Raw genomic sequence first — 21,723 nt, forward strand, 5'->3', positions numbered from 1 at the left:
CTGTGATTCACAGGCTTTCCATTGGTTTAGGAACCTTCCCAGAGCCGGTATTTAATTGGCTTGTGGCCACTTCCTCAACCAATGATTGCTGCCCTCCTCAGATGTTGTTGGGTGAAAAGCCAAACAGACAGGGAAGTGGGGGTCATACAGGGAAGATATGGCTTCCTGAGAAATTAAAAGGGTTTAAAACTGAGAAATGGGTTTCCAACTGAGTCTCCTCTGTTCGGCGAGTGATTCTCAACATTGGCTACACAACAGAATTTCCTTGAGAGTTTTTTTTTTTTTAATGTAGATGACTGAACCCTGTTCCCAGAGTTTGCAATTTAATTGGTCAGGCTGTAGCCTGAGCATCAGGATTTCTTTCTTTTTCAGTTCCCTGGTGATTCTGTAATATAGCCAAGTTTGAGAACCACTGACTTCTGCATCCGTGGTTCTGGGAGGAACCAGCCCCAGCAGAGTTGCTGGGTGTTGCCTGAGTGAGGAACTCTCCTCTCATTTCTAGGAGTGATCTGGCCACAGTTGTGGGCATGAATGCCGCCCAGGAGGGGTCATGCTCTTACTGGGGAGACTCACAAAGGCACATGACTTGCCTTAATCATACCACATCAGAACATGTATGGACCTCTGGAATCAGACAGACCAAGTTCAAATCTCAGCTCTGCCACTTCCTAGCTGTGTGGCCTTGAGAAAGTGTCTTAATCTCTCTAAACACTGATTTCCTCAACTGCAAAATGGAGTGCCTGTCTCCAAAGGTCATCGTTCAGGATTAAATGAGAAAATGAGGTAAAATGTCTTAGGACACTGTCTGACACAGAGTAAGTACTCAACAAATGCAACCTGTTATTTTTGCCAATGCAAAACAGCATTGAGGAAAAGTTCATATGAAGTCAATTTTGTGGTTAAGTGTGGCGTGGAATCTGGAACAAAAGAAGAGGAAGGGGTTAACCAGAACTTGCTTCCCACAGGAGAGTGTTTGAAGCTGGATCTTGAAGTGATAGGCATGGATTAGCAAGGAGAAGTAGGATGTGTTCACAGACAGAGAGCAAGCACGGAAATAAGTAAGCCATATGTGCCGGTCGATAAGCATAGTTGCTTGGCTGGAGAGGAGAATAATGAGAAGAGATTGGAGAGAGATTGGGGGTGGGCAGAATGAGCTGGTGAAAAGTTTCAAAGGCCAGTCCAAGGAATTGAGATTCAATGTGTTAGAATACTAGGAATCCACGGTAGGCCCTTGAAGAGAGGAATGACAAGCCAAAAGCTGGCCGGGACCAGTGTACCAGACAGACGTTTGCAAGGCTAGTGTGAAGCCAGGGAGGCAGAGAGGGGAAAGTAGTGCAAGTACAAGGGTGAAGTGACCAGGGCAGTGTCTGAACTGGAGGAATAGCTGTGATAATGGACAAGAGTGAGGGTGAAACATAGAATCAGTAAGTTTGCTTGCATATCCCTATACACATTTCTCTCTCACACACACAATGCAGAGGTCTTATACCTAACCCTTGCTGCCTGCTCCCTGTATCCTGAATGCACTGAACCATGGTGCTGTGCAGACGGCTCACAGACTGTCCACACTGTGGCTGGGTGAAGTGGTGAGACCCTACATCGCAGGGTAAACAGGACATCTTGTTGGTGCATGGAGTGGGGTATGAGAAGGTTATGCTTTGCTGAGTGAGAAGCAGCAAATCATTAGGTAGATGATACAGCCATCAAGTGGTAGATAGATCAGATTGGCTCTACTTAAAGGCACTGATAAAATGCATATGAGAAACCACAGGAGAATTCTAATTTATATTAAAATGTTTCTATTTTGTCAAAAGGTTTATCATGTGTGGTAAGCAGAAGCATACCCCTCCCCTAAAATTCCCATGCCCTAAGCCCAAGATCCTGTGAATACACTATGTTATATGGCAAGGGGAACTGTGGTTGTAGATGGAATTAAGATGCTAGTCAGCTGACTTTAAAATAAATAGATTAGCCTGGATTATCCAAGTGGGCCCAGTGTCAACATAAGTGTCCTTGTAAGACAGAAGGAGGGAGAGGGAGACAAAAGAGAAGGTCAGAGTGATGTGATGTGAGAAGGAATCAGCCCAACCTTGTTGGCCTTGAAGATGGAAGAAGGGGTCATGAACCAAGGAAAGTGGACAGCCTCTAGAAGCCAGAAAAGGCAAGGAAACCTGTGCTCCCCTAAAGCCTCCAACAGGGATGCAGGCCTGCCTACCCTTGAGACTTGTGTCAAACTTCTGATATCCAGCACTATAAGAGAATACACATGTACTGTTTAAATCATTAAGTTTAATTTGTTACAGAGGCAACAGGAAACTAAGATTCCTTCAAATAGGAAGCTCTCATTCACTCCATTAAAGTGTAATTTCTTTGATAAATGTTCCATCTGCAACCCAACTTCTGTTAACATAAAATCTGACGCATCTGTGTTCAGAGATGTCTGACGTGAGCATCTCTATTTACAAGTCAGTGCCCTATGAAATGGACAGGGAAGTGTCCCTTTCTCAGGTAAACTGGCAGAATTGGTGATATACTGGTCGAAGGAAAAGAGGAAGGCTGAGGGACAAAATGATCCAGGTTTCATTAGACAGTCATTTACTATGAATTTACTGTTGCTTGGAAGGACACTAAACCCAATGGGAGATACAAAGATGAAAAAAAAAAAAAAAACATAGCTCCTAGCCTTCAAGAAGCTTACTGTCTTGTAGGAGAGAAAGAAGTACACCCTTATATGCATATCAAAGGAGGTACCTTAGAAGAGGTAGCAAGATCATGTTAGAGTATATGCATGCATGCACAGTCACATCCAACATTTTGTGACCCCATGGACTATAGCCCACCAGGCTCCTCTGTCCATGGGATTTCCCAGGCAAGAATACTGGGGTGGGTTTCCATTTCCTCCTCGATGCAGAGACTGAAACTGTGTCTCTTGAGTCTCCTGCATTGGCTGCCAGATTCTTAGCATGGGAAGACCATGTTAGAATACAGAGGAGGGTAAAATTAATTCTGGCTGGGGGATTAAGGAAGCTTCCAGGAGGCACTTTATATTAGCAGTATCTCTGGTTACTGAGCAGTGCCTCTCCCATATATGTGCACAAGGAGGAGGATTTGGGAAGACAATCTGGGAAGCTCTGCACTGGAGGGTGACTTCCTGGGCTCAGTAGGAGTCTCTCCGTAGGGCCAGTGTCGTGCTGGACCCAACTCACACAGGCACATAAGAGCTGATTGGGCATATGTATCTCTCCCGACTCTGCATTCAGTGAGGTCATATTGATAACTGGAAAGCAGCCATGGTGCGAGTATATATGCCAGGAAAGTTAGCAAACGCTACAAATCAGAACTTTGGAGAACTGGTTGTTAAACATTTACCAGCACACCACTCCATGAGGTACACTGAGGAAAGACTCTTTGAACTTCCTGAACAAGGAACATGAAGTTAGAAACCAGAGTTGGCCATTTTCCCCTAGATGTGCTATTCTGGTTTGGGAATATTCTGGAAGGGCCTTAATAACTGAGACTGTTCACTTAAGGCAGTCAGCTCTGACTGCACATTTGATTCATGTATGGAGATTTAAAAACCACTGGCTGCACAGGCCCTTCTTTTCAAACCATTTAAAAACCAGAATTTCTGGGGATGAGGTCAGGAGTAGGTAAGTTTTTAAAGCTTCCCAGGTGATTCTAATGTGCATCTGGCCTGAGAACCACTGCCTTAAAGTGATATTCTGCCTTGCCCCCAAATTGGCTGATTATTACAATTAGCCTTTCCTGGTGCTGTGGAGGCAAGAATGCAAAGGCACCAGTCCCTTGGGACTCAAGGACAATCATCTTGTATCCTTACTCCTCCAGGCCTCTGATTTCCCATTTTTTCCTGTTTTCAGGGATGCTAGTGTGAGCTGAGGCTCCCCCAAGGCCAGTCCCCTCCCTAGCTGACATCCCCAAGTGCTGGGTGCCTTCAAACTCCCAGGGCACCCCAGGAAGGTGGTGCTAGAGCATGTCAGATGAATCCCTGCTGTACTTTTCAGCGCTGGCCATGCCTCCAACTCCATTCTCCTTTTCCATTTGAAGATGGCCTGGGCCTATTTAAGGACTTCCCCAGTGGCTCACACAGTGAAGAATCCACCTGCAATGTTGGAGACCTGGGTTCAATCCCTAGGTCAGGAAGATTCCCTGGAGAAGGGAATGGTAGCCCACTCCAGTATTCTTGCCTGGAGAATCCCATAGACAGAGAAGCCTGGTAGTCTACATCCATGGGGTTGCAAAGAGTTGGATGTGACCATCACTTTCACTTTTTCACTGGGCCTATTTAGTTAGTTTTCACTTAGTTTACTTGCTCTGAGTGAGGCAAACATGAGGTAGTCTGCAAATATCTTTCTCCAGGAGACAGCAGTCTGGGACTGAGATGGCGCTGGGCTATTACCATACCCCATTACCACGGAAACCCATAAGGGGGAGAAAGAAATCATCATACAAAAGTCCCAAAGGAACTCTTGCAGCCCAGCGTGTCTCCTGTTCTCATGTTTGAGCCTTATTGCTCTAGTGGTTTCTGTCGGGACAAGCATTACATTAGACGTCATGATCATTAAAATCCTATTTAAAATAAAATGTTGTTTTTGAAGCTTTCTAAGAAAACCTATCCAATCTCTCTGCTTGCCTGCCTCTGATTTGATTTTTTTTTTCACCCCTGCTGGCAAAAACTGCCTCTGTGTTCCTTTCGCAAGCTACATTTGGCCTGTGCTGGAGCCAATTGGGTTGTATGGGGATGCAGATGAGAGGCTGCTGATGTGCTTTGCTGAGCCAACTCAGGCTACATTTGGCCCTCTCTGGGCATAAGATTTTGCCTTCATACTGTTTTATTACTGACATTGGGCCATAGTGGGGGTAGGAGGGAAGAGGGGAAATTGAAGGCAGACAGTTCAGTCAATCAGCCAGTTAGGCACTAAGCCTCTGATCTGTCCATTGGCCAGCCAGCCAGCTAACCAGTCAAGATGTCAGGCTGTTGGGCATTCTGCCTGTCCTGCAGCCAGCTCGTCAGCCACGGTGTCAGTGAGTCAGACTGCTTGCAGCCAGCTAGTCTGTCGTCAGTCTGTCCATCAGTCAGTCAGCTTGTGCTTTGGTCCAGTGATCTCTCATTCTATTTGTCAGTCAATGCCATTTCCTCAAAGAAGCTCTCTCCAGCTTCTGAACCCAAAGTAGTCACCCATGCACACATTCACACCCACCCACCCACCAGTCCAGTACATTCTATGTTCTGATAGGTCTCTCTACTTTCCCTTCATATTGGGTGGCACTAGTTGTAAAGAACCTGCCTGCCAAGGCAGGATACATAGAGACAAGGGTTCAATCCCTGGCTCAGGAAAATCCCCTGGGGAAGGGAATGGCAACCCACTTGAGTATTCTTGCCTGGAGAATCCCATGGACAGAGGAGCCTGGCAGGCTACAGTCCATGGGGTCGCAAAGAGTCAGACATGACTGAAGTGACTTAGCATGCACACACACTTTCCCTTCATAGTGCTTATCACACCTTGCAATCATATTCCTTTGTATGATTACTTCATTTATTTTTTGGCTGCACTGAGAGGCTTGTGGGATCTTAGTTCCCCAACCAGATATTGAACCAAGACCACCACAGTGAAAGTGCTGAGTCCTAGTCACTGAGGAAGTTCCCTTCATTTATGTCTTATTTCCTGATGGATTATAAGCTCCATGAGGGCAGGACCTATGTTGTCCCTGTGCTAAGATGAATGGCTGCATCTCTCAGGGGGTAGTGTGGTCCTTGAGCCATTTAGCCAGTGTGTAGTGGCTTGCTAGGTGGACAGGGCATGGGAGCATTTCAGCCAGAGGGAATGGCATAGGTTAGGGTATGAGAGGGTAAAGACACAAGTCCTGTCTAGCACCCTGTAAATGATGTGGTGTTGCTGGAGCATATGGGGAAGGACAGTGATGAGAGGAGTCAGAGTTAGTGGGAGATGTGCTTGGAGCTGTAGGTTGGGTCACGAGAGGCTTTGTGTGACGTTAGAAGGCAGTAGATTTTAGGTAATGAGATATTAAAGATTTTAAGTGAGAGTTGTGTTTTAGATAGATGCTCAGGCAGCAAGATGAAGGTGAAGTGGAGTGAAGTGGGTAGGGACTAGAAGCAAAGAGGCCGGGATTTCCTGGTGGTCCAGTAGTTAGGACTCTGTGCTTCCACTCCAGGGGCACGGGTTTGCTCCCCGGTCAGGAACTGAGATCCCATATGCTGTGCAGCATGGCCAAAAAAAAAGCAGGCCAATCAGGAGGCTATCAAAGGTCCTTAGGTTAGTGTATCTTCACCTTTTCCTAATCATGAAAATATCACAATTTGTATGGCCCACTGGAATAAACAGATGAGGCAGTTTTGGCCAGAGGCTGAGGGGCTCAGGATCTCAGCACACTTGTGACCCATTTACATATACCTTGAGAAGATTTGGTCTTAGAGGAAGATTATGAGGGTCCACAATGAAGCAATGGCCATGATGTCTGTGAATGCTCCAGAGGCCAGCCTAGCTTGTCTTGGGCCCTTGTAGTAATGGCAATAGCAGCTATCCACACCCGCTCTATGTATCCTTCTGCTGTTTGTGGCAGGGGGTGAGGCAGAAAGGAAAGGGATCTTATTCTCCCCCTGCCTCACCACCCCATCCCATTCCCCTTTGTTTCTACTTTGTTGTACACGAAGTTGACCATTCTGTGGTGATTGAGAAGCATGCATTAACTGGAGGTACAAACATCTCCTCTACCCCTTCCAAACAATGATTCAAAGGTAGTATCTCATCCCTGGTCCCTTTATCACTGGAGAATAAGTCATTGCTCTTCTGGGTACAGATGGTTCCTTTTTGTTTTATTCCTGATGGTGTTGAATGAGTTCCATAGGAGCATCACTAACTCACTGCCTGTGGGGCAGAATCCAAAATGTCTTACTGTGGCATGCAGTATAATTGGATGAACAATAACTATTAAACAACTTAAGATAGGATTCGATCCAGCAGAAGACTGTGTGATATAGACCCAGCACGGTACAAGCTCTGAGATAGGGAAAGAGTTCAAGAGGGGAATGGACTAGAAATAGTGACTTTGGGATCCCTAGCACAAAAATGAAAGTTGATGCCTAAGGACTGAGCCTGAGACATCAGGTCCCAGGAAGGTTACACAAGAAGAGACCCAGAGAGAGAGAGAGAGATACATGTGGTCAGAGCTTATAGAACTAGAGCACAATGTCATCTCTCGGAAACAGAAGTCCAGAGAAGAATTTCCAAGGGACTATGATATCTCTGTTGACAAATGAAACAAGCTGAGAGGTGCGAATGTGAATACAGACTATTGTATTTAGTTGGAAAGTAGCTTTACTCATAGATTAGGTGGCAAACTATGAAGCAAACCTGACCCACCAGCACTTGTTTCTAGAAATAGTCTTTGGAGAAGACCACCACACCCATTTGTTTAGCCTACAGATTATCTATGGCTTTTTTCACATTATAATAGCAGAGCTGCAACACAGTCTGTGTGGCCCACCAGGCCTAAAATATTTACTGTCTAGCCCTTCGCAGAAAAAGTTTGCCAATCCCTGGTCTATATGAACTGAAAATATTCAATGCAAGCTATGTTTCACGATCCTGAGAGATAGCAAAGAAAACTGACTGGTACAACTTTAGCTAAAAGCTGAGCTGGTTTGGATTCAGAATTGTTCCCAAGGTAATGGTCCAGCCAAATAGGGCTAGTCAAGTTGGTGACCAAGTTCCATCAAGTGTTTGTGATGTGCCTTTTTACTGCTACTGCCCTGAAAGTAGAAGTGTTAGTCACCCATTCGTGTCCGACTCTGTGACCCCATGGACTGTAGCCCGCCAGGCTCCTCTGTCCTTGGGGTTTCTCCAGGCAAGAATACTGGAATGAGTAGCCACTCCTTTCTCCAGGAGATCTTCCTGACCCAGGATCGAACCCAGGTCTCCTGCATTGCAGGCAGATTCTTTACTGTCTGAGCTATCAAGGAAGCCCCTGATAGGGTCCTAATCACCCCTCACCTGCACTGTTGCGGTAGCTTCTTCACTAGTCAGAGGAGGCTCATTCCCTCCTCTTAATTCTTTTTTTTTTTCCATTTATTTTTATTAGTTGGAGGCTAATTACTTTACAACATTGCAGTGGTTTTTGTCATACATTGAAATGAATTAGCCATGGATTTACATGTATTCCCCATCCCGGTCCCCCCTCCCACCTCCCTCTCCACCCGATCCCTCTGGATCTTCCCAGTGCACCAGGCCCAAGCACTTGTCTCATGCATCCAACCTGGGCTGGTGATCTGTTTCACTATAGATAATATACATGTTTCGATGCTGTTCTCTTGAAACATCCCACCCTCGCCTTCTCCCACAGAGTCCACAAGTCTGTTCTATACATCTGAGTCTCTTTTTCTGTTTTGCATATAGGGTTATCGTTAACCATCTTTCTAAATTCCATATATATGTGTTAGTATACTGTAATGGTCTTTATCTTTCTGACTAACCCTCCTCTTAATTATTTTTGCTCTTAATGCTTGGTCCAGAAACCCTCAAAAGACAAGATGATGCATGACCCCATGGCTTCCTCTTCAGCTAGTCTTCAGTGGTCTCTACCTGGAGGCCACTTCCCTATGGCAGGGAAAATACTCTCATGGCTGGCTTCAGTCTGATCCAAATTTATTTTCAAGCCACACTTGAAGAATACAAATATTGGGAAGGTTTCTAGAAAAGGTGTTGGTGTTTTGGGGGTTTGGGGTTTTTTTGTTTGTTTTTTTGCTATATCATTGCCAGGTCTTTGAAGTAGTCAGCTAGCTCACCCCAAGATTAATTTGACTGATTTAGGGTCGGGAGCAGAAGTCAACAGAGTATGCTAGTATTTTCCAGTGTGGGTTAAATGAAACAACCCTCTGCCAAAAGCAGCCCTACTACTATGAGATGTTCTTAAAAATAGATTTTTTTGTCAAATAATTGGAAAAAGTTGCAGTATTAAAGCCCTCCTCTTGAAGTTTCACAGTGCATATTAATATATTAAAGGATCTGAGAATTCCCATAAGTATAATTGTGTGCATAGCTTTGTTTAACTCAGTGTTTCACATACATATTTGACCAAGAAACTCTTTTAAGTGGCACCAGTTAACATTGTGAGGGCAGTTTGGGAAATAGAGGAAAATGGGGGGACAGCATGCAGGTCTGAGCAGGACTACAGACCAGAAAGACTTTGTGGCTCAGAAGACACAGTGAGGACTGGATTGCTCAGAGTGTCCATGTCCAGGGAGCTGTTCTGGGTTCCATAGCAGGTTATAGAGTCAAGTAAGAGATAGTTCATACATTTGAGGAACTTCCTGGCAAGGATCTTCCCCAACCTAGCATAGACTCCCAGGTTCAGCCTTGTTCTCTCAGCAGGCTTGCCCATCTGCCGAGCCTCAATAAACCCGAACAGCCACACAGCAGTCATGTGATGTTATATAATTTTAGTCTGTTTCAGTAAAAGTGGTTCATTAAATGTGTAATTAAAGATTGATTTAGTTTTGATACCTGGGGAAGAGTTGACTATAAATAAATTCTCAAATCAGAAGAAATTATCTGTCAGCCTAGGTGCCTTAATGTGGGGTTCAGAAAGGATGTTCTCATAACTATGCAAGTCATCTCATCTTTGCTGTTGTTCTCCTGGACATGCACCTGTTCCCCTCCCTCCTGCCTCCTCACGTTTTCTCCTGTCTCTCCCTCAGCCTCTGGTGCTGTTGATGGAGTGGCCCGAAGCCACCAACTTTGCCTGCCTGATTGCGGGGTACTGCCGCCTCCTGCTGGATTCCAGGAAGATGGTCTTCTCCAGGCCCGCCAGCCAGCCTCTTCCACCTCCAATGATCAAGGCAGGTAGGGCTCAGCCTGAGTTTTCGATGTCTCAGAGGCCCTTTGGACCCTGCAGACATGGAGGAAGGCTCACCCCTTTCTTCCAGCTCCTGGTTTACCAGGAGCCCATGATACACCACTGTGTCTCACCTGGCCCAAGCCAGTGGAAAAGACAGCTGGCCTTCATATGGGCCTGTCCCACAAAGGATGCTGGTGACAATGCATTGCGTCTGAGTTGGTCAACAAGCATAACATAAAAACAGCAAACGAGCAATTCATAGAACCAATTGGAGAATCACATGGGACCTAAGGCAAAGCTTTACAGGTACAGTGATCTAGGAAAGATGCACAGATGTCCTGGCTCAGTTGAAAATGAAGCTAAAACCTTTCTTTTGTTCATCAGAGTGGGCACTGACAGAGCCGCCTGGAGTAAGAGGCCATGGAAGGTGGGAGTAGGAAGGGCTATGCAAGCCCAGCAAGAGGCTCAGAGATAGGAGGGAATGATCACTAGGATCAGATAGAGTCAAGGGCTGCCCCCCAACAGAAGGCTTCCCAGTGAGGCAACTCGGTGTATCACCCAGAGCTATGCTGGTGATGAGACACATAGGGGCCTTAGGACAGATCAGCACAGTCCAGATACTGCCATCCTGAACCACAATAGGAGGAGAGGGAGGAGACCCAAAGAACAGACATTCCATGTATTACACCCGAGGCTTGCCTTGTCCCAGCACTCAAACATCATAGGTGGAAGTTGAGACTGACTGCCCAGGAGTCGTCCTCCTCACATGCTGACGGCTCCATCCACTTGCCTTGCCGCTTGTCTCTTTTCTCTTTAAGGCCATCTTGGTTTGCAGTATGGTTACCTGTGATGTAGAGCGAGGAGTAAAAACACACTTCTGGGGGATGAACTAGCAGCCTGTGGGCTGTGTACACCCACACCCACCCTCTCACTTCATGATCTCTTCATCACGAACATGGTGACAAGCCTGTATTTACATCTCATCACATTGTTCACAGGAATTACTATTATTTTATTTGGCTGTGCCAGGTTTTAGTTGCAGCATGCAGGATATTCCGTCTTTGTGTGGCATGCAGGATCTTTTTTTTTTTTCAAGTTGTGGCATGTGAACTCTTAGTTGGTATGTGGGATCTAGTCCCCTGACCAGGGATCAAACCCAGGCTCCCTGCTTTGGGAGCTCGGAGTCTTAGCCACTGGACCACCAGGGAAGCCCCTGTCCAGAGGAATTAGAAGGCAATCCACCAAACACAGATGTAGGAAATGATCAATGGCCTCAAGGCACATGAAGGAGCTGAGGGGCTGAGCAGCCGTCTGCACTATCAAACCTCTGACGGCCAAAAGATGCCAAGGCCAGTGTTAACCTTGTCAGTGTCACCTGTGGTCTTCCTCTCTGTCGTCACATCCAGTGATACCTCTTACTGAACAGCACCAAGAGGGAGAAATGGAAAAGGAAAGCCAGAAAGAAAAGCCTGGGACCCAGCTGAGGACCAGGTGTGGAAATGACGGTTGTTTAAAGGGATCCACTTTCACAAGACCCTGGGAGTGACTCTGCTAGTCCCACCCAGCCTGCCAAAGTGTTTCTGTCATCCCACCCTAGCCAGCGCTGTCCTTAAGTACTCTCCTTGCTGTGGGGACAATGGCACCAAGTAAGCGGCACAGGCTTCTGTGTCCTGGCAGTCCCACTGAGCACATTTTATTTTGCAACCCTGCTGCTATTCCAAAGGCAAATCCATTTCTCATTGGAGGTGTTGCAGCCTGGAAAGAGGTTTCAAAAAAACTGGGCGTGGCTTTTGGGTGCTTCCCCGATTCCTGAGAGCCCCCTTGGACCTGCAGAGTGATGGGGGCTCAGGTGGCCTCTACCATAGGGCCTCACTTGTCCATGTGGGAGCCACACAGACCACAGTGGTATCCCTGCTGTTTGCAGTGCTTCACCTCCCCAAGGCACATAGTCCACAGCAGGGTCTGGTTGTGTGGCCTTTGGGACTGTCAGATGCTGGGTTTAACAGCAGCCACCCAGTGTTCTCAGCTAGTGGCATAGGGCGAGCCTCCCAGCTCTGCCTGTCAGGGGCTGATGTGCACTTCTTCTCCCTTGACCCCAAGGACAGGCTAGAAAGACAGCAGTGGGTACCACTGAGGAGCCCTCTGCCCAGGTTACAGTGAGGGGCCATCAGTCCCTGGTACAAAGCTGAGATGGCTTTCCTCTGTTGGCCTGCACTTTCATTTCAGAACAGAAGGCCCAGCGCTGTGTTATTTAGCAAAGGCCTATAGGGAAAAAGAATCCTGCAAACTTCAGTTGGGCTTTACCTTCAGGAACCAAAGCTCCAGACCACTCAGGGCCTGGTCTCCCTGGCTGCTCTCTATTCTTATCCCTCAGCAATCACTGACTGCCAACTAGCTCAACTCAGTTCTCAGCTGGCTGGGCCAAAAGGATGCTGTTAAACCCACTAGTAGAAAAGAGAAAGCATCTCCTCTCCTCTGAGACTGAATGAAAAAGGAAAATGGGGATGTGGGAAGGAAGGGATTACCTCTTGAGTTTTATCAGTAGTTTCCCCACAGGAGGTATTTCATTTATTCACTCAACAACTCTCTCTCTAGTATTCACTATGTGCCAGGCAGTGCGGATAGAGCCAGGAGTAACAGACGTGGTCCTTGTCCTCGCCAAGCTTACAGTCTAGTGAGGGAATATGGACATGATGAAAGGGATAATGTCAGTGCAGTAAGTGCCTTTGCATTTATTTAGGGGAAATTCAGCTGACACAACAGAAAACTAGCTGGGCTTGAGAAATACTCAGACAAATGCCAGTTCTCCGGCTATGGGAAATCTAGAGGCAGCTACCTTCTCTCTCCTGCCTTGAATTCCCTTGTATCCTGGAAAAATCCACGAAAATAAGGTTTGGGGGCCTCAACTGGGACCACAGTTGGAGGAACTCACTCTACATTTTCTCCCATGGTTATAAAGCAGTTTGGTCTAGTGAATCAAGTATTATGCTTAATGGCTACTACATAGCCCATGCATGGCTTACTGATTTTCATGAAGTTAAAACTCCACAATATGCACAGAGTGCTAAAGCTGGATTGAACATAACAGGCTTTTTTAATGATGAGTCAGAAAGAACATAAACTTATTCCAAAGCCTCTAGGTCATTATTATAACCAGTAATGATTATTGGACTGTAGAATATAGCGAGGCTAGCTAAGTCAACATCCTGCTCTGTGTGTGTGTGTGTGTGTGTGTGTGTGTGTGTGTGTGTGTGTGTGAGAGAGAGAGAGAGAGATGCTTGAGCATATATAGGCAAAGAACCCGCCTGCCAATGCAGGAGATGCAAGAGATGCAGGTTTGATCCTTGGGTCAGGAAGATCCCCTGGAGGAGGAAATAGCAACCTATTCCAGTATTCTTGCCTGGAGAAGTCCGTGGACAGATGAGCCTGGCAGGCTACAGTCTATGGGGTTGCAAAGGGTTGAACACAACTGAGCACACATACACACATATACTTATATAGTGATCTAGTTGGATCACCAGGCTTCCCTGGTGGCTCAGACGGTAAACAAACCGCCACCAATGCGGAGACCTGGGTTCAATCCTGGGTCGGGAAGATCCCCTGGAGGAGAGCATGGCAATCCACTCCAGTATTCTTGCCTGGTAGAATCCCCATGGACAGAGAAGCCTGGCAGGCTACAGCCCATGGGATCGCAGAGTCAGACACAACTGAGCGACTAAGCAGAGCACAGTTGAATCACCATCCTATTTCTTTGCAAGAATTTAAGTCACCCTTGAGAGTAGCTGAGTACAGAGGGATAGACTAGGGCATCCCTCTTGGGGAAAGCTGATGAGCAATTTACAGCAGATTCAGTCTGAGAGGCACGCTGTCCTAGCCATCAGCATACCATAGCTGACTTTATTGGCATCTGTAATCTTCTGTCTGGAGATGTGGGCTTTTCCAGGCATACTGTCTCTGCCACACAGCCCCATGCTGCTCCTTGGATCTGCACATCACAGCACCAAGTGGCAGGCTGTGTGTCACCTGGCCTTGACAACCTGGTGCTGGGAGATGTTTCCATCTTGCAAGGAGGGAAGCCACCTTTGGACGTCAGGACCTTGGCTGAGAGAAGTCACCACCTGCTTAGTGCACATGCCCCTGGGACCCACCTCTGATGGCAGCTTGTTGCCAGGCTGGCTATGCTTATTATTCATCTGCCTCCCAATGAGTTAGCACCTGGTGCATGGCTGGGCCCTGTGGATAGTGCCTCTGGGTAGAGACCTCCTGAACTGCTAGTTCGTGCTCCTGGCTCCCCAGAGCACTTCTTACCTAAAGCACAGAGGTCATTACATATCATTCCCCCAGCTGACCCAGAATTCCCTAGAGTCAGCCACTATGATCTAAATTGAACCCACTCAATATGGTTACATTGACTATATGTTTAGAGAGGCAGCATGTGTGTGTGTGTGCTCAGTCATATCCAACTCTTTGCAACATCATGGACTGTAGCCCACCAGGTTCCTCTGTCCAGGGAATTCTCCAGGCAAGAATACTGGAGTGGGTTGCCATGCCCTTCTCCAGGGGATCTTCCCGACCCAGGGATCCAACTCACGTCTTCTACATTGGCAGGCAGACTTTTTTTACTACTGAGCCACCAGGGAAGCTCTTAAATTGGCCTATTTGACCATAAAAAAGGGATTTTTTTCTGGACTCTCAGTTCTATTCCATATGATTAAGCTTATGCCAGTACCACAGTTTTAATTACCATTGCTTCGTAGTGAGTTTTAAAATCAGGACATGAGTCCTCCTACTTTGTTATTTTTAAGATTGTTTCAGTTATTCTGGATCTTGTGATTCCATGTGAATTTATGAATTAGCTTGTCAGTTTCTATTTAGCTTGTCAATTTCTACTTGTGGCTCAGCTGGTAAAGAATCCACCTGCAATGCTGGAGACCTGGGTTCGATCCCTGGGTTGGAAAGATCCCCTGGAGAGGGAACAGCAACCCACTGCAGTATTCTTGCCTGGAGAATTCCATGGACTGTATAGTCCATGGGGTCACAAAGAGTTGGATGTGACTGAGTGACTTTCACTTCACTTCTACAAAGTGAAGAATTCTGATAGGGACTGTGTTGAATCTATAGATCAACTTGGGAAGTATTGCTATCTTAGCAATATTAAGTCTTCCAGTCCATGAACACACAATATCTTTCCATTTATTTAAATCTTCAATTTCTTTCACAAATGTTTTGTAGTTTTCAGTGTATAATTCTTGTGCTTCTTTTATTAAATTTATACTTAAGTATATTATTTTTGATGCTATTGTAAATAGAATTGTTTCCTAATTTTATTATCAGACTATTTATTGCTACTGCATAAACATACAATTGATTTTTGTATATTAAGTGTTTATACTGTAACCTTGCTGGTATTGGGCTTTTCTCTTTTTGTTTTTCTGGCTGCACCATGTGGCATGCAGGATCTTAGTTCCCCAGCCAGGGATGGAACCCATGCCCCCTGCAGTGGAAGCACAGTCTTAACCACTGGACTGCCAGGGATGTCTTGCTGAGATTGTTTATTAGTTCTAATAGTTTATTAGTGGATTCCTTGGGATTTTCTATATATAAGATCTACAAATAGAGATAGTTTTACTTCTTTCTTTCCAATTGGGATGACTGTATTTCATTTTACTAATTGTCCTGGCTAGAAATCCAAGTATGGTGTTGAATGGAAGTGGTGACTGTAGAAATCCTGGATTTTTTCCTTATTTTAGGGGGAAGATTTCAGTCTTTCACCATCAAGTATGAAAATAATTTTGGTTTTTCACAGTTAACCTTTATCATGTTGAGGACATTCCCTTTTATTGCCATCTTGTTGACTTTTATCATGAAAGATGTCAGACTTTGTCAGATGATTTTTCTGTGTCTATTGAGATGATCATGTGGTTTTTGTCCTGTATTCTATTAATACAGTGTATTACATTAATTGATTTTCAGATGTTAAACCAGTGTTGCATTCCTGCAATAAATCCCTCTTGGGCATGATGTGTAATTCTTGATATATGTTGCTGGATTCTGATTGCTAGTATTTTGTTGAGGACTATATTATATTTTATATCTATATTCATAAGGAATATTGGTCTGTAGTTCTCTTGTGTGATGCTTTTGTCTGGTTTTAGTATCAAGGTAATATTGACAATTATAAAATGAGCTGAGAAGTATCCGTTCCTTATCATTTCTTGGAAGGGTTTGTGAAGAATTACTATAAATTACTTCTTTGAGCACTTTATGAAATTCACCAGTGAAGCCATTTTGGGCCTGGGCTGACTGACTGATTGACTTGATTAATTTGGGGGGAGTTAATTACTGATTCAGTTTATCTTCCTGCTATTGGCCTATTTAGATTTTCTGTCTTCTTAATTCAGTTTTGGTAATTGGTGTATTTCTAGGAATTTGTCCATTTTATCTTAGGTTATCTAATTTGCTGGGATAAGCTTATTCAAAATATTCACCTTATAAATGATTCTATTCCTGGAGAGTCAGTAGTAATGTCCCTTCTATCACTCCTGATTTTAATAATTTGAATTGTCTCTCTTTTTAGCATGGTCTGTACAGCTAAGTTTGTTGGTATTATCGATCTTTTCAAAGAACCAACTTTTAGTTTCACTGATGTTTCTCTATTTTTCTGTCCTCTATACTGTTTCTTTGCTTCTTCTTGTTTTGAGTTTAGTTCACTGCTTTTGTTTCTTTGTTTGGGGGTTATTTTGTCTATGCCTTGTGGCTTGCAGGATCTTAGTTTCCCCACCACGGATTGATCCCGAGCGATGGCAGTGAAAGTGCCATGGCCTAACCACTGGATTGCCAAGGAATTCCCATACTTTGCTCTTCTTCAAGTTTTGTAAGGTGGAAGGTCAGGTTACTGATATGAAATCTTTTTTTCTTTTAAATCTAGGTATTTATAAATTTCCCTCTAAACCCTACGTTAGTTAGATCTCATAAGTTTTCATGCATTGTATCTTCATTTTCATCCATGTCAAAGTATTTTCCAATTTCCCTTGTGATTTCTTTTCTGACCCATTGGTTATTTAGAAATGTTTAATTTAATTTCCATGTACATATGAATTTCCCAAATTTCTTTCTGTTATTATTTTTTTCTATTTTAATTCTGTTGCGCTCAAAAAACATACTTTATAAGATTTCATTCCTTTTAAATTCGTTGAGGTTTATTTTATGACCTAATACATGGTCTGTCCTGGAGAATGTTCCAGGTACACTTAAGAAGAGTGTATATTCTGCTATTGTTAAATGACATATTCTATAGATTTCTGTTAGGTTTAATTGGTTTATGGTGCTGTTCAGGTCCTCTGTTTCTTCACTGATCTTCTGCCTAGTTGTTCTATCCAGTATTGAAAGTAGGGTATTGAAGTTTCCAGCTATCACAGTTGAATTGTATTTTTCTCTTTTCAATTCAATCAGGTTTTGCTTCATGTATTTTGGGGCTCCATTGTTAAGTGACAGCATCACATTTTTGTGATGGCTGTAAACTCTAGTGAAAAGTAACACTGATGCATTGCCCTCATCAAACTGGAACTTGAAAGGCATTTGGAAGTTTTGTGTTTTTTTTCCCAGCATCCAGACCACCATGATGAACTATAGAGTAATGGTTAAAAACATAGGCTTTGTATAGTTATATGACAGCCTGGATGAGAGGAAAGTTTGGGGAAAAATCAGTTCAGTTCATTTTAATTCAGTCGCTCAGTTGTGTCCGACTCTTTCAGCCCCATGAACCACAGTATGCCAGGCCTCCCTGTCCATCACCAACTCCCAGAGTTTACCCAAACTCATGTCCATTGAGTCAGTGATGCCATCCAGCCATCTCATCCTCTGTCGTCCCCTTCTCCTCCTGCCCTCAATCTTTCCCAGCATCAGGGTCTTTTCAAATGAGTCAGCTCTTCGCATCAGGTGGCCAAAGTATTGGAGTTTCAGCTTCAACATCAGTCCTTCCAATGAACACCCAGGACTGATCTCCTTTAGGATGGACTGGTTGGATCTCCTTGCAGTCCAAGGGACTCTCAAGAGTCTTCTCCAACACCACAGTTCAAAAGCATCAATTCTTCTGTGCTCAGCTTTCTTTATAGTCCAACTCTCACATCCATACATGACTACTACTGGGGAAAAACCATAGCCTTGACTAGATGGACCTTTGTTGGCAAAGCAATGTCTCTGCTTTTTAATATGCTGTCTAGGTTGGTCATAACTTTCCTTCCAAGGAGTAAGCATCTTTTAATTTCATGGCTGCAGTCACCATCTGCAGTGATTTTGGAGCCCCCAAAAATAAAGTCAGCCACTGTTTCCACTGTTTCCCCATCTATTTGCCATGAAGTGATGGGACCAGATGCCATGATCTTAGTTTTCTGAATGTTGAGCTTTAAACCAACTTTTTCACTCTCCTCTTTCACTTTCATCAAGAGGCTCTTTAGTTCTTTTTTGCTTTCTGCCATAAGGGTGGTGTCATCTGCATATCTGAGGTTATTGATATTTCTCCTGGCAATCTTGATTCCAGCTTGTGCTTCTTCCAGCCCAGCATTTCTCATGATGTACTCTGCATATAAGTTAAATAAGCAGAGTGACAATATACAGCCTTGACGTACTCCTTTTCCTATTTGGAACCAGTCTGCTGTTTCATGTCCAGTTCTAACTGTTGCTTCCTGACCTGCATACAGGTTTCTCAAGAGGCAGGTCAGATGGTCTGGTATTCCCATCTCTTTCAGAATTTTCCACAGTTTATTGTGATCCACACAGTCAAAGGCTTTGGCATAGTCAATAAAGCAGAAATAGATGTTTTTCTGGAACTCTCTTGCTTTTTTGATGATCCAGCAGATGTTGGCAGTTTGATCTCTGGTTCTTCTGCCTTTTCTAAAACCAGCTTGAACATCTGGAAGTTCATGGTTCATGTATTGCTGAAGCCTTGCTTGGAGAATTTTGAGCATTACTTTACTAGCGTGTGAGATGAGTGCAATTGTGTGGTAGTTTGAGCATTCTTTGGCATTGCCTTTCTTTGGGATTGGAATGAAAACTGACCTTTTCCAGTCCTGTGGCCACTGCTGAGTTTTCCAAATTTGCTGGCATATTGAGTGCAGCACTTTCACAGCATCATCTTTTAGGATTTGAAGATAGCTCAACTAGAATTCCATCACCTCCACTAGCTTTGTTACACGTATAAATATGGCTGAATCCGTTTGCTGTCCAAGTGAAACTATCACAACATTGTTAACTGGCTATACTTCAATATAAAATAAAAAGTTTAAGGAAAAAACAAACAAAAATACATAGGCTTTGTAGTCTCTCAAACCTGGGCTCAAATACAGACTGCCAGGGAATTCCCAGCTGGTCCAATGGTTAAGACTCTGAGCTTTCACTGCCAAGGTCCTGCATTCAATCTCTGGTTGGGAAACTAAGACCCCAAAAGCTATGTAGCATAACAACAAAAAAAATCCAGACTGCCATTTACAACTCATGTGACCTTGGTTAAGTCACAAAATGAATGGACCAGTTTCTTTCCCTGTAAAATGGGGATAATGATAGCACCTACCTCATTGGGTTGTTGTGAGGATTAAATGGGATCATGTATATAGCCTTAGCCTAAGTTAGTGTTTGCCATCGGTCTGTCTGCTGATAACAAAGGAAATGGCATTGTTGGAGTATATTCTCACAAGTAACATGGGAAGGGGCCCAAAAAACAGACTAAAAGAGAGAAGCCATTTAGAAAGAAAGCATTTGCTATGAATAATCTCCAGATCTACACACTTACCATTGTTAAATCTCCTCTGTGAATGTCTTCTCTGATCATTCTAAACTGAAGGGCTCTCTCTCTCCTCTGAACTCCTCCTGAAATTACTGTCTCTAAAATACATTTGGTATCAGATTTCCATGGCAGTCCAGTGGTTAAGACTCTGTGCTTCCAATGCAGGGGGCTTGGGTTCCATCCCTGGTCAGAGAACTAAGATCCCTCTTAAGTGAGGCATGGTCAGGAAAAAAAAATACTTGACTAGAATATTTTGCCACATGTATGTAATGCAGGCAGACTAGCCCTGTATGAATACAGAGAAGTGATGTGATTTGAGGAATTGAAAGAAATGCTCCCCCTACTCTCCTCCCAAATAATGTACATGCCAGCATCTCTCTCATATGCTTGACACATTCAGATGCCCCAAATTCTATTATTAGAGCTCTGGTCTTTTAGGTGCCCTCCACTGACCATCCTCTTTGAAATACACACTCTTGGAATTGTACTACCTGTTGTACACTTTCTCACTAAAGCACTACTAACTTGTCAGATTCATTTCCTTCTGCTAGAAGAGATACACCATCACACAGGTATAACACAGGCTCTGAATAGAGTGGGGCTGGAGACAGTGACAGTTCCGAAGGAACATGAAACAAACCTCACTCGTACAGCTGACTCTTGGACCACATACCCATGTAAGAGTCCAGCTCTGCCCAGACACCAAGGTGTTCACCCCCACCCTACCTCACCCCATGCCTTTTCCCATTGCAGAAAAGGCCCCCCATGGGGGCCCCCACTGCTCCCATACCTTGGGACTCTTAGCCACCCAGGCCATTCATTTCTACTCACTCTACTTTCAGGGTCAGTAGCAGCCTGGCTGCCCCTTCCCTCATCTCTAGCAGCCAAATCATGCTCTCTCTTAGTACCCACCACCCAGCTGGGCACCAGAGACCCAGGCCCAAGACGCCAAGTGAACTCAGCCACAGTCCTCAGCACCAGGACTCATCTGTTGATTCTCTTTCTGGGTTTAGATTACATGCACAGCGCCCACCGCCCTGACACTGGGGGCCACCTGGGGAAAAAGGAGAGTAGTTATGTGGGCAGCGTGGGCACCGGCCCCAGGAAGTCGAGCCGCTGCACGCCCCCACCTGCCGACTCTGAGCTTGTCAGCTTTTGCTACCTCCACATGCGGGAACAAAGGAAGGAACAGGAAAGCCGGATGGATGTCAATGAAAACTTAATCTTTTTTGAGGAGACCAGGCCCCGAACCAAGTCTGACCCCACATCCAAGAGCTCTGGCCAAGGTTATGAGGCGATCCCTGATGACTTTGATGCAGCTAGCCTAGACCACGAGCCCTGTGCCAGCAGGGCCCGCTCCTACACCTTGGACAATTCCCTTGGGGCTGAAGCCCTGAACTTCTACTGTGACTCTTGCAAAGCCAAACTCCAGGAGCAGCTGGGCCCTCGCAAAGGTGGAAGGTCTGGCTCCTCTCGTGACAATATGGTGGACTTGATGTCCCTCCCACCCCCCGGGAGTGAGGAGGAGGAAGAGGAAGAAGATGAGAGCACTTCGCTGTTGCCTGCCATCGCTGCCCCACCTCCTGGTTTCCGAGACAACAGTTCTGATGAGGATGACCCCAAGCGCCGGGCTGCCCAGAGCCAGGAGCAAGGACGCCACCTGCGGGGGCTCCTGTACGATGAGATTCCAGTGACACTGATTGACAGCGTGCAGACCCGGACAGTCCGAGATCATGCCCAGGAGCTAGATGATGCCCTGGTGTCCACTCTGCAGGCTCTGGAAGCCCTGGCAGCCTCAGAGGATGGACCACATCCCCCACCCCCACAGACTGCAGGTAACAGCCCGTTCCTCCTCTCTCTTGCCTCCCCTTCCTTGTCCTGCCCAGGCAGGGCCAGCAGGTGACATTTCTTTTTCCCAAGCAAAGGTCAAAGCGTGATGTGTCAGGGCAGTGGATGGCCCAGAGGCAGTTCAGATAGGGTTGGGGGAGCAATGATGCTGTGACAGGGAGCTTCTGCTCAGCCTCTGCTACAGGTCTGGCTCTCACCATCCCATCGCTTTGGAAATGTCT

General features: G+C 45.2%; 1 protein-coding gene across 12 annotated transcripts in view; it reads left to right on the forward strand.

The window, feature by feature from the left end:
* Nucleotides 1-21,723, forward strand: part of FRMPD3 (FERM and PDZ domain containing 3) — a 143,954-nt gene that overhangs the window by 117,088 nt on the left and 5,143 nt on the right. For 11 of the 12 annotated variants that reach the window (XM_070462246.1, XM_070462247.1, XM_070462256.1 and 8 more), the window contains 2 exons: nucleotides 9,734-9,878; nucleotides 20,668-21,489. In XM_070462246.1, coding sequence (XP_070318347.1) covers nucleotides 9,734-9,878; nucleotides 20,668-21,489 — 967 coding nt within the window. The remainder of the gene's footprint in view (nucleotides 1-9,733; nucleotides 9,879-20,667; nucleotides 21,490-21,723) is intronic. The other variant, XM_070462257.1, reaches the window with a different exon arrangement.

This window comes from Odocoileus virginianus, unplaced genomic scaffold (assembly GCF_023699985.2).
Source record: "Odocoileus virginianus isolate 20LAN1187 ecotype Illinois unplaced genomic scaffold, Ovbor_1.2 Unplaced_Scaffold_1, whole genome shotgun sequence".
Lineage (NCBI taxonomy): Eukaryota > Metazoa > Chordata > Mammalia > Artiodactyla > Cervidae > Odocoileus > Odocoileus virginianus.